We start from the raw sequence: 13,625 nt of genomic DNA on the forward strand, positions 1-13,625 counted from the left end.
GAGATACACGTTTCTAATGAACGTTATATTTTTATATTTTTTCTACAATATCGTGCAAAATTTTGTACGATACATTAATGAGTTGTAGGAGAATTTGTTAATGTTATTTTTAAATCTTATTTATACATAATAATTCTTCAAAATGTTTAGTCGCAAAAATTGTTATGAAATTGACATTTTTCTTCTATCTGAAGTTAGATGCTACACATTTATAATATTATAATTATAGATCTGTAATTTTGTTTATTCGTTTATTTAATCAAACATATTTTACAGAGATAAAAGAACACGTTATGAATCGCAGAAATATTTCAATCAGAAATATTTTTCAAATTTTAACATTTTATGAAGTTGCATTTATCAAATATGTTGATAAAATAAAACCATCTTATACTATCGGAAAAATATCCCTAGTATAAAAATTCCAGTTCCTTTCATTCCTACGTGTTGCCAAACTTCATACCGAAAATTCACAATATTTAGTAACCCGTATTGTTGCAAAGTAATTGTCATGGCTTCGGAACGGTATAGTTTTTCATTAACAACTTTTAGGTAAGTATAGTTGTCATTTCTAAGATTCGTTTATTTTTAAATAACTTTTACGTATTATTGTACATTTCTTATGGTCTGTCGTATTATTAGACGTTTCGACTAACATAACCTGACAATATGTTACGTCCATCGGTTTACAAAATTTATCGTTGAAAATATACTAATAATGAAGTGATTTTTGTTTACAGTTTTTTCTATTTAATATTTTTTCGCATAATCTTTATATCTGCCTACCATAAAAATTAAAGTTACGTAGGTTTCTTTTTCTTAGAAAACGAATCGATGCAGTGTACGATGACTCGACAAATATTCATATAATATAACGAAGTATAAAATGAATTTATATCAAAATATAAAAAAGGAATTTATTTTGTTACATAGCCCATCTGGAAAGTTGGTACAGATAGAATATGCTTTAGCTGCTGTAGCTGCTGGAGCAGCTAGTGTCGGCATTAAGGCATCAAATGGTGTTGTTCTTGCCACAGAAAACAAACACAAATCTATACTGTATGATGAACACAGCGTGAAGAAAGTAGAAATGATTACGAAGCATATCGGTATGATATATAGCGGAATGGGTCCGGATTATAGAATGTTAGTAAAGCAAGCACGTAAAATTGCGCAGCAGTACCAACTCATTTATCAGGAACCAATACCTACTGCACAGCTGGTACATAGGGTTGCCATGCTAATGCAAGAATATACACAATCCGGGTACATGCCTTTTAAATAATTTTTCTTAATTAATTAAATCTTTCATACAACTAACATATCATAAAATTAAAACCATAGAGGAGTCAGACCTTTCGGAGTATCTTTGCTAATTTGTGGCTGGGATAATGGAAAGCCATGTTTATACCAGTGTGATCCTTCTGGTGCATATTTTGCATGGAGGGCCACTGCAATGGGCAAAAATTTTGTAAATGGAAAAGTATTCCTGGAAAAAAGGTACAGCGAAGATTTGGAACTCGACGATGCTGTTCATACTGCCATTCTAACTTTAAAAGAAGGATTCGAGGGACAGATGACTGCTGACAATATCGAAGTTGGTATTTGCGATGCAAATGGTTTTAGGAGATTGGAACCTTGTAACGTAAAGGATTACCTTGCCAATATTCCTTAATCTTAAATCATTTTTATATCACACGTCATTACAGTGATCTCCACACGGTTTAAGACGAATAAACTAGATTCTTATAATAAAATGTTTTGTTAAAAATAAAATTATTATTCCTTCGTTTATAATATATATTGAAAAGATATATTTTTTTCGTTCCAAAATATAGATTTGCCTTTACCTTTACTCTAAATTTATTAGGAGCTGTAAAAATAATGTAAGAAATATTACAAAATTTGTGTCGCATCGCGTTGTACAATATAAATTTGACCGTTAAAGTTCGATTTTCAAATTTACACGTGGAAAATATTATTTTTGTGCAATAGAGTGCGCCACAAGCATTCACGTTGGTTGGGCGCGATCGTGCGCGAATGCGAACGAGTTTTCGTAGTTGGTGCGCGGCCGGCCGGCTAGTTTGTTTCGCGTGTTACGTTGTGCTGTCAGTTTTCGGTGGTTGTTAGTGTTGACAAAAAAAATCGACCAGAACACGTGTTGGCCTCGTCGGGCTGTCTGTCAACGGATGTGCGTAGGTAAGCTCACAGTTAATAGACATCGGAGCGCATTTGCTTTCGCGATGCTCACCTTGGCACTTAAAGGCAAACCGTACTTCATCGCGATATCGATGTGTCGTGTGTACTTGTTCGATGTCGAATATATATCGCGGTACAAACTTTACTTTTGCACGTATCAATCTTTGTATCGTTGCATTTTAAATACGAATACGACGTATAGTTGGTAACGATCGTGTATCGAATCGCGTCTTCGTCGCGTTGTCGAATGTTTGTTTATGTCAGCCATTAGTCGCGATCGGTCGCAGAAGTATTTATTTATCGCGTATGTATGCTCGTCTTTTACTAAGGTCGTATTATTTTACGAACGTCTCGAAACCTTTCACGCATAACGTTTTCACGTGACACATCGAGTCTAACGATAACAGAGAATTCGTTAGAGGCAAATAACGTATCTATGTACGAGAAAAATCCTACCTTTCCAGCGTTGTTTACCTAGTCGAACATTTATAACATCGGTGAGAAGACAGAAACGCGTAAGAGTAAATAGTATTAACGATGCATCGTCTTTTTTATCGTTAGTTTTAACATTGAATTCGTTATGCAACCTCTATCATTAGATAGATTTTTTTCGTGGTTACAGACGGCATTTGAAGCATCGCAGATTTTCAACATTTGCGCGTGCTTGTTTTTATTCTTATTTTAATCGCGACATTTCACCGGTTTATAAACCATAAATTCGCGTTTCTATGGAGTAGATTGCGCGCCTATAATAATTTGAAATTGTGAATCCCGGCTAATCCCCGATCATCTTTCGGTCTCTACCCATTCTCCATCGTTCGGCTATCGTCCATTTTCTCTCTTTTTCTTACTAACTCACTTTCCCGCCGTAGCGTTGTCGTCGTCGTCGTCGTCGTCGTCGTCGTCGTCTGCAATGGAGACGAACAATGCCAGACTTTAATATGATGCATCCGCAGACGCGTTTCCATGACTAACGGCGGCTTTCATTTACTGCTGCTCGAACAGTGTTTCCACGTTGGTACTTGAAGATCTCCCCGGACAATCATACTCATCCAGGGAGCGAGGGAGAGAGAGGGAGAAAGATAGAGAGAGAGAGTTAGTAGGAGGGTAAGGGAAACGAGAGGGAGAAAGAGATAGCGGAGAAGAGGGAGAAAGAGAGATAGCGTGGCGAAGACGAAGGCTTCGCTGCGCTGGTTGCATGGTTTGCAATTTTAATGTCGGCATTACAAGAGGCCAGTCAGTTCTTCCCTTCCGGCTGGCGAAAGCGCTGAATTTACATTTCCGCTTTTGCGGGAATCGCGAGCGTGCCGATGTCGCTTATTAAAAATTCTAAAAAGCCATCGAGCGTCCCTCTGGCATTCCGTATTCTTCGGCTTTGTCTCGATCTATTGGTCTCTTCGTGTCGCCACTTCTTTACTCCTCGGCCTTCTCCTCTTCTGCCGAGTACCTTCGAGATTCGACACCTCGAGACGGATACTCGCGCATGCTCGCTTCAAACCTCCATTCTCCGTGTATCATTTTTCCACGTATTTTCCACGTATTTAACTTAACGACCAACGACTCCGGTGGACCGTTCCACCTTTCGACCCCTTTGCTTCCAAAACTCGGATGTGTCCCTCCTGCGACGTGACGCAGCGACGTTCTAATTACGCACGTTTTCTTACCCCTTTGTTCCCTCTTTCCCATTACTTTCATTATCAGAGTCCAGCCGGCTGGACTTTACACGCGAAACAACGCGATCCGAGAGTGAAATTACACGCGGGTTAATTGCGCGTTAGGTATGCAAGGTGCGATCCACTTGCGCGAAAAACGCAACGGTCGTTCACGCTTTTGCGTATGGTAGCATAATACAGATTCGATCGTGTTCGCGTTTGCACGTTTTCGCGATTATTTCTGGACGATGCACGTAAACGTACGAGTAAACGTATTCCACCGACGATCGGACGTCTGCGAGTACGCGTGATTGGTTTGGAAGGTCACTCGGAGGTTACGCGAGGTCGCCGAGGTCGCGTCGTCGGAGGTTAAGGACACTCGGAGACGATTGAAAAGTTACGTAATTCGGTGCAAGATCGTTTCCAGTTATTTCGCAGATAATCGTAGTTAACGATTACGATTGCTTTCACGCGAACGATTCGAAAGCCGTAGGTAAAAAGTGTCTGGAGTAGTTGGACGAAGCCTCTGATTAATTAAACCTACCACGGATGACGACGTTCGCGAGTCCGTAAAGCGACAGGACATTTCTCAAGGAAGGAAAGGAACGTTTTCCAAATGATCTCCTTCCTTCTTTTTCTCTATTCGGTATTCGAAGCTGCAAGGCTGCGTGTAATACATCTCGAAGCGTATCCATCTAGCAGAGCAAGTTGTCAAACTATGTCAGCGGTATTCGTGTCTAAGAAGCTTCGGTGTAAATAGCGACGCGGTTAGTTCGATAACGATCGTTCAAACTCGTCTCGTTACGGTTATAGCTGGTGGTATTAGGTATTCGCTGTTTATTTGACACGCGGCCTGTATCGCAGTGACTACCGATATCGAATAAACGTACAAATAGGAGGCCGTTATCCACACGTGTCTGACACACAGGCTCTCGTAACGTTGCACTACGCAAAGTGGAATATTAGGCCAAGTTGATAAAGGATTCGTCATCGAGGGTTGTAAGTGGAGGGTTGGTGGTCGAGAAATCGAGGAAGTGCTCGAAAGAGCTTTCTTTACCGATCGGAGGAGGCAAAGTATCGGCTGCGTGAAAATACGACAGAAGCGACGGAGTTGGTTCGATTCATCGACTCAATCTTGCTCCGCCTCCCTGTCCTCGGACTCTTAATCGCTTATCCGTGGAAAAAAGTCGCAAAGTCACGACGAACCATCTGCCGCGTCCTGTAGGTTTTTCAGCGCAAATGGAAGAAAAGAACTAAGGGAGACAAGCAATTTAGTCAGACATTTTCACTGGCGTCTCGCTTCTTCCTCCTCCCGGTCATCGGATACGTCTTCTATTTTCCTCCTCGTGAACATCCGCCGAGTCGTCGAAGATGGATGGCGAATGCGCATAGGACAGGGACAGCAAAGAAACCTTCTTGGTATAATACCTCCTTCGAGGTTAAGGATTATTTCTCTAACAACTCGTTACGACTCGCGAAACTTCGATTTAAACGAATCAGCGAGCGATTTCGACCTCGGTAATTATTTCTACTAGGATCTGTTGGATCGAAAGAGACTCGCTCGATTGATAGCGACTCTGTGAGCATCGTATATGCGCGTAGTTGAATGGAAAGTGGGCGTCTCGTGGCGAGCAGGAGAAGGCCATGGATTCGCGAAACGTTTCATCGGGTCGCCGGTAAACCGATGGTCCATATATTTTCGACGTAACTCGTGCGAGTTAAAGTATAATGGACAGAACATGTCCTTCTCCGTTGCAAGCGCGGCTGACCGGTGTCTTTGTCTCTGTTTGACGAGAAACGGCATTCGGCCGAGCGATCAAAGCTTCCAGAAGCCGACAAGCCCCGGGATGACGTCGATCGCTTCGGTTTCCCGTCGTCGCAAGCTCCGATGAACAGCTTTTTTCATCCCCGGCCTGCACGAGCAGCCCTGCACGAGGCGCCCTGCAAAAGCTCGTTTTCCCTTTTCACTGTGTGGGAGACCGTGCCCTCCCTCTCGGGCCACGGATAAAATTAGATCGTTGCTCGATCTATCTTCTCGCGCGCCATTTCTCTAGCTCTAGCGCCTTTGCCCGCACGCGCTTCGTTCACCTCGAAGTTTTCCCTCTCGCGTTTCCTCGTTTGCGGGAACAATCGGTTCGAATAGTCCACCCTTTGGATTTGTCATCGTCATTCCTCGCACTCGTCATCGACCATCGCCCGAATCGTCTTTCGATCGATGTTTCTCGCTGTTTAGAAAGAAGACTAGTCGCTTCTCCTCGAACGCGTGCGTAGATCGCACTCGTTCTCGTTGCAAGGGAATTCCTTTTAACTGTTAGAGGTGTCTTCGTCTTTGTCCCTGGGAAACATAACTTCGTCCAAGGATACAATGAGCGGCGAACATCGTGGAATGTAATTAAGCCGGAGCTACCGACGGAACACGGCTGATGTCAAATTATGGGGTAGCTTTGCCCTCTCTTTCCTTCTCGCCCTAGTTCGTCATACTGATTTATTTCCTGTCTACCAATGGCTTCTGACGTCCTGTGGCGGCCCACGTTTCATCCTTTCGCGCCTAATATCTCTGGAATTCTACGCGGATCCGTCGAATTTCACCCGATGGTCGACACCGAGCTTAGTTCCCAAATTTTCTTATCCGTAAAACGGCGGCCCACGTTTCATCCTTTCGCGCCTAATATCTCTGGAATTCTACGCGATCCGTCGAATTTCACCCGATGGTCGACACCGAGCTTAGTTCCCAAATTTTCTTATCCGTAAACAAACGCCTTAAACCGTTTAGCAGTGGTCGAACGACGAGAACGTTCCACGTCGATGCAAGGTTTTACACGGGTCGAGGAATTAAATTTCTCCGTTCACATTTAGACGAGTTTGTTAGTGCAAGGGAGTTACTAATACCGAAACCATACCGTAACCGACGTGCAATCAATACTATCGTCGCCCGAACGTTATTTCATACCACCTCGATAACACTGTTCAACACGAATTTTAATCTGTAATATCTATTAGGTAATTCTCGTAGAGTTTACTTTTTTGAAAACAAATCCGTAATCGAAATTGCTCTATCACCCTCAGTTTTTGAAAATTGCGAATTTTTCTGAAAACGAGCGATCTTCGCTAACGTGAAGTATCGCATAAACAGTAAGAACGTTAGGAGGTTCATTGTGGTCTTGCAAGCTAGCTGAGAGTATTTCGCGTTTATCAATGTCAGAAACAATATTAGGATGATGTTTAATGTTGACACGTAGCCATTACACGCTTCTTTAGCGTCGACAGTGCCGTAGATACGCGTAATCCGAGTACCACGTGCAATGGAGCTAACACGTAACAGTTTACGAAAAAAAAAAAAAAAAAATTAACAAACTTCGGAAGGAACTTTGAAAATTTTAAATCATTGACCGCTGACCATTGATCCTTGATCATTGGCCACCCATTTAGCACCCCCAAATGGGCTCAGCAGAAAGATCCTTCCGATCTGAAGAGAAATCTGCAACAGAGTTTCTCAGCAATCGCACGGTCTTTATATAGCCAACGATCGGCCGAAGATCGACGAAAAGTCACGGTCGTTACCGATTTCGTTAATAATTACTTTTCTTATATAATAATCAATAATTTCTCGATCTTTTCGTTTTTATTATAAATTTATGCTTGGTCCAATCCGTTATTAACAATTTTAGCAACCGTAGATAGGGACCAAACGTAAACATCGCCAGGTTCGGACGGGCTCGAGGTTAATTTTCGTCGATGTTTTTCTGTCTGACTAGTCTCAACTTGTCAGTTACGTGTTATTCTTCGCCGCGTTCGGACGAAATGGCTCGTCGTGCGACCGATTCTACTGTTGATTATGGCACGCGCCATCGGAACGTAAATCGTACGACAAGGTAAGCCAGTAAATTAAATATTCGTATTTATGTATCGAATAACGACGCTGTTTCAAATTTCGAGCGATTATAAGACATGTACATGTTATACGTATCAAAAATAAGATCTACTGGACGATGATTTTGGTGTTAATTACGCGTAACTACGGCCCTGATGAACCTAGATGCGCGTACAATGGCGGAGTGGCGACAAAATTTCGCTTACGGGTTGCCGATATATATTTTACCGCCCTGTCAACATCGAAGAGCTTCCTAATATCGTTGCTGGGTGATTTTTTCTTCGGAAAAGTCTACAGAACACGCTACTCCGATTGAGTAGTAATTATCCCGTAATCTCGTGGTCGCATTGGAACTAGGATCAGTGGGGTTTACTTGGATTTTCGTCTTTCGCACGCGTCTTTCCTCCAGAGGTCGTGCGCTTTCCAGGTTCGATAGACGGCTAGGTGGGTTCCACTTTCGAAACCGGCAGGGAAATTTCAATTATGTCGCTAAGGGTCGCGGTCGATTATTCGACTCACGTGGATGTAAATGACGGTAAAAAGTCGTGCTTTTAACTGCACGCCGCCGGCCGCTGAATTATAGCAGTTTCGCTGGAAAGTTCTCAAACAACACATCGTTCGCTGGAGTATGTGTTCTCGGCGTTCATATATGAACGAATAGGTAGGAACAGCTCCGGATTTCGGCAGGGGAGCGCGATTCAACCGACACGGGAGAGGACTATTGCCAAAGTTTTGAGATATAGGAATACTTGTTTTTGCAAAAGCGAGCTGGATCCGCGCTTAAAGCTTCTACGGCCTACGATTTCTCCGGGTTAATCGCCAACAACGAATCGGTAATTCGTTGGCGAATCTGTAATCATCGCACATTTTCCAGCGACTCGTGCACAATGAAATCGTGGAAATACGATTCTTTCGGAGACTTTAGAGAAAATTACAGAGAGACGCGTCACGCTGGCTAAGATGCAATTATGCTACGTACGCGCGTGTATAGTCGGTTTAATTAGAAAGTTATACGTTATCGGTGTTACAGCCGTTACGCAAACGCGAAGTAACGAACGTTGTTAAAGTTGAAAGGATGGCGGAAGCGGTGACGTCTACCAATTAGCAAAAATAGAGGAACCATCTAATATTTCGCGACTCGCGTCCAACTCGAATGCGCCACGATTAAATCGAATAAAATTGTTCGGCCATGCCGCGAGCTGTAACTGTTTTTCGCGAAATCGTTGAAACAAAAAAGTTCTTTATCGTAAAATTCGGTAACTTTTCGAATCGCTCGTTCGGTTTTCCGCGGCGAACGTCGCGTTCCGCGAAATAATGGAGCGGACGAATATTCGTCGTTGCAATTATTCCGTTTCGACGAGCACGCGAGCGAAATACCGATGACTATTTTTACCTACGTGGAACGCAGATATACATACGCGTATTAACGAGCAATATTTCGTGGAAAGTTTTGAAAGGACTCGGCTCGTCCTCAAATAAGAATGTATGCACGGCGGCCGCGTTATTCGTAACGCAAAATGTACCAGCACTCTGGAAGTTGGAAACATCGCGAAAACTGAGTTACGACACTTGGCGCGTTCATCGAAAAAGTTACGGAGGTTGATAAATTTATTAAAAGGCGGAACAACGAGACGGTCGGTCGCGGTTATTACTTTTCCACGTAAATATTGTCGCAGGCGTAATTTGTTAAAAAAATAAAAAAAAAGAAGCAAGCGAAGAGCTGCTAGATGCTCTTAATAGCGGCTCGTAAACGGAATGCGCGTTTCGCTACGAGAAAACTTTACTTTTACTCGGAGTTTTAACGGACGTGTCGCGCAAGAAGGTTTACAAGAACGGGGGATGGTAGTTTGTCTCCGAGACAGGGATAATCGCGATTCGCGTTCCCGGAAACATCGATTCCGACATGGTTGTCGCGCTCGGAATTAAAAAGACGGAGTTATTTCGTTATCGAGGTAATCGGGAAATGGGTGGAGGTTCGGAGGAAGATCGATTTTAGATCGGTAGATGTCGGCGATAGACGAGTTTGTCTGGGGTTGTACACGGGATGCTAGGTTGCGGTTAGCCCCGTGCATCCTGCGGTATCAGTCCATTATCTCCTTTCCGCACGTATCGCGGCACGGTCGCGTAGCAGCGATTAGTTTGCCACTTTATCGTTCAAAGCCGAGTTCATTGCGAGCCGCCCTCCCGATGACGTCGCCCGAATGGGGTGAAAGGTCGGCCGATGACGATGGTAAGGCGAACCCTTCGGTAACTCGAGATGTCGTTTGAACCACCGGTTGCCACTCGTCAACCTTGCTCTAGCTACCGCGAGATCGCTCTTTGAACGCTTTCGAGCCTTTAATGCGGCCCAGACGCTCGCTGACACGGAATACCTCGACACGGGCTTAACTCTCCGGATAACGTCGCTTCTCTACACGCTCGTGTACAACGCGTTCCTCGCATCCTTCTCGAAATTTCTTTCTATCTCTTTCGTTGCACCGACTTCTCCCTCGTCGCTCTACCACACCTAGCCGTGTTTCGATTTCTATTATTTCTCCATCCTTCCATTTATCTTGCCGTTTAAGAAACGATTGTTCGCGACTCGCGCTTCGCGCAAGAACGATCTTACGTACGTGTACGTATTCGATGTGGCGAACACGACGGCCAGGCAGCTCCTAGACAACGGATATCTCGATTCAGACTCGCGTCTGAAGGGGCTTCAAGCTCGGATAAAACAATGGAGATTCGAGACGAAGACAATGCGGGCTGCTTCGCTGGTACACGAACGAAAGGTGCTCGTGCAGAATTCTGTTCATCTACGCGTACCTAAAGTAACTGCAGTCTCCTCTCGTCGGTTTAGTTTCTCTCCTCTTATACTCCCACCGCATTTTATGTCTCGTCTCGTCACCGTCGTCGTCGCGCGAAAGCCTATCTCGAAAACGATAAATCGCTTCTACGCGAATTTTACGCGTCCTTCGTTTCGGCCACTCGAAAGATTTACGTAGATATAGATTTATGCGGATATCGATGGAAGAAGGAGGAATCGTTTCGCAGGCCATTTTCTATTCCACGACTTTCGGCACCGAGCACCGATCGCCGTCGCCACAAGTTGCGAATGTATTCCAGACGGGTGCAAATGCCTGCAAAGAAAGAGATTCAATCGGGAGGAAACAATTTGCAGGCGGGTCCGATCGCGACGTTCACCGTTCGATCATCCCTTATGGGGCTGTTCAGGCTCGACCCTCGTAATTGACCAAAGTTTCTGTCCCTCCCCACGTTGGCCACCACCATGTACCAGATTAATTTTCGTAGGTTCAAGGTCTTTCTCTATAGCGGAATAACCAGTAGGCATTCTTAATCAGTTGGCCGGGTATTCGGTCTCGCCTTCTTTCGTCTCGTTCCAAGTCGAAGGGACGGTATCTTTATCGCCGAACAAGAGGAACGCTTCCTCTTCGGTGGCCATTGACTTATTAATCGACGCGAAGAATTTCTTGGCGAGTGCCGAACCGTCCGAGTATCTGGTAGGATTCCAAATTACCACGAAAAGGGGAAACTAATTTTCAAGAGAGCGTTATTACGAACGTTTATCGCCTATGAACGAAAAATCACCGTCTACGCGAAAGATTGGAGTGCATATGCACGAAGGAACTGCTCGGACAAAGCGATCGCGAGACGCGAATCGGTAATCCCTGGTCGATGCAAGCGCGACTTATCACGATGAGAATGTCATTGCTGCTCGTACGGAGATCGCATAGGGAAAATTGCGTGGAAAGAAAGAAGCTGTTTCGAAAGGACGCGACGCGAGAAGGGAGTAAGGATCCTTTGGTTTTGCGCATGATCACCGTACTCTTCGTTCACGAGTTCGTATTTCCGTTTTTGCATCGGATTCTCGAGGCTGCCGGGAAAGGATCTACCAGGATCGATAACCTGATCCCCGTGGAATCGTGAGTTACGATCAGCAGCCTCTAGCTCGGATATTTCGTCGTTATTTTGCTCCTCCGAATGGAAACATCCGCGGACACGTTCTCGAGAATGGCGGCTTTCTACCGAGCTTCTTATAACTTCGATGAATAGAAATCGTGAATAGGGAACGTTAATTCGTTCGAGTGGGTTTTTAATTAAAGTCTACCGTAATTGCTCGGTGCTCGAGGATATTCCGAAGGAGCCTCGTGGTCTTCGAAGCGCTTAAAAAGTCAAGATCGAAATGGGAATGAAATTTTAATGGGCTTTCGTCGCATTTTTTCTATATCGTATACTCTAATTAGTCGCGCGCCTTTCGATTTGGCCATGGTGTATATCGTTTATCCAAACCTAACGCTCCGTGTTCCATTTCATCCTATCCTCCTCTATTCTTCGCATAGCTTCGGTGAGCCAATCATGATTCTAGTAAGTTTACCACTTTGTATTCGGCTCGCGAGCACTTTGTACACTTACTTGCGGGAAATTATGCCGCTCGATTGTTTCTCCAGAAAGTGAAACGAAGTTTCCAACGTTTACGCGGGTACCCAGGTGTCCCTGCCAGCAACTTTCGCAGAGTCCCTTTAAGCCTCGTAAATTACAAATTGCCAAGTTTTTCTTCCGATAGTATTTACTTACTCTCCTCTGTTTCAGCTTCTATTTTTAATCCCGAGAAATGTTTATGATTCGAATAACTATCCATGTTACGTATTCGTTGAAGTTTTCAAGTAACTATGTAACAAGAAAGGGATGAACATTAAGGGTTGAAGCGGCCCTATAATTAAACGTCGACGGAATCGAAGAATACGTTCTGACAGTTTTCATTGACCACGTTTCACGGAACGAAAACGAACGACAAACTTACGACTAGCTTAATTTATCCCGAATCGCATCTCTACGCGATAATTACCATTTATTTCATATTTATAAAAGAAACCGTACGAAATCTCCAATTAATTGCGAATACCTTAAATTTAATGCGCAGCTTTTAGCTTGGCACTGCTTCTCAAAGAGAAATCTTTGCAAAACGATGCCAATTACCTCATCGTGCGGAGGTGGTTATGCATCGAGACTCCGGCCTTAAGGGCCTTACGATAATTGCTCTAATGACAGCCTTGCGCATGATTAATAATAGCGCTGTAAAACGACAAATCGCGACTTAATATACAACTTCATCGAGATATCGTTCTTGAAATGCAATCAAAAATATAAAGAAGAATATTTCGAATTTATATTTCAGAAATAATATTACGTCTTTCTTTACAACGAGTGTTTAAATTTATTTTTAAAATCGAAATCGATATCGTAACAATTTCCGGCACCGGATAAAAAAGAATCGAACGAAATTTCGACGATATCGCGTCACTTGTAATTGCCGCGATCGCGCTAAATTAAATTACCTCGGTGTCTATAATCGAATTCGTTTCGTCGAAAAATACCAGCAGAAATGCACGTCCTGTGTCAGAACGTTGCGCGTAATAGTCGCGATGTTCTTTGCGTCCTTAGTCCCTAACGTTCTCCAAATTTGTTACACGAGTACCGATAGTTTGAATAAACACACCCTCCGTCGTAATATCGTTAGTTATCAGTTGCCCGTGTACCCGCGTGCACACATATCGCTCACGCGTACACGCAAATACGTACGGCGTTTGTCAGGGCGGGAATTATGATTGTATCGTCGTTAACGAGTCCTGGCATATGCTGGAAATAATCAGATTATTTTCTATACAGTTACTTAACTCGATTATTTTAACGCGACGCGGCACAGGGTTGCATTACGCTAGCGCTAACGAATGACGTCGAAACACCCGCTTCGTAGAAAGCCGAAACGACTAACTAAAAACGCATTCGAATAACATCTCACGCCGAATTACGATTATCAGCGAATTATCGAAGTAACGAAGGAAACGGAGTGACGCGATAGTTTTCTCAAGTCGAGGAAAAAGTTGTTGGCAACGGTGAGAAGC

At 43.7% G+C, this 13,625-nt stretch overlaps 1 protein-coding gene across 1 annotated transcript; it reads left to right on the forward strand.

The window, feature by feature from the left end:
* Window positions 1-473: 473 nt before the first annotated feature.
* On the forward strand, window positions 474-1,717 carry Prosalpha2 (proteasome alpha2 subunit). Its single transcript, XM_017896786.1, has 3 exons — window positions 474-552; window positions 934-1,266; window positions 1,345-1,717. Exons 1-3 carry the CDS (start codon window positions 512-514, stop codon window positions 1,673-1,675), a joined length of 705 nt encoding a protein of 234 aa, XP_017752275.1. The 5' UTR covers window positions 474-511; the 3' UTR covers window positions 1,676-1,717.
* The last annotated feature ends 11,908 nt before the right edge of the window (window positions 1,718-13,625 follow it).

The sequence above is a fragment of the Eufriesea mexicana genome, unplaced genomic scaffold (genome assembly GCF_001483705.2).
Source record: "Eufriesea mexicana isolate 0111107269 unplaced genomic scaffold, ASM148370v2 scaffold385, whole genome shotgun sequence".
Classification (NCBI taxonomy): Eukaryota; Metazoa; Arthropoda; class Insecta; order Hymenoptera; family Apidae; genus Eufriesea; species Eufriesea mexicana.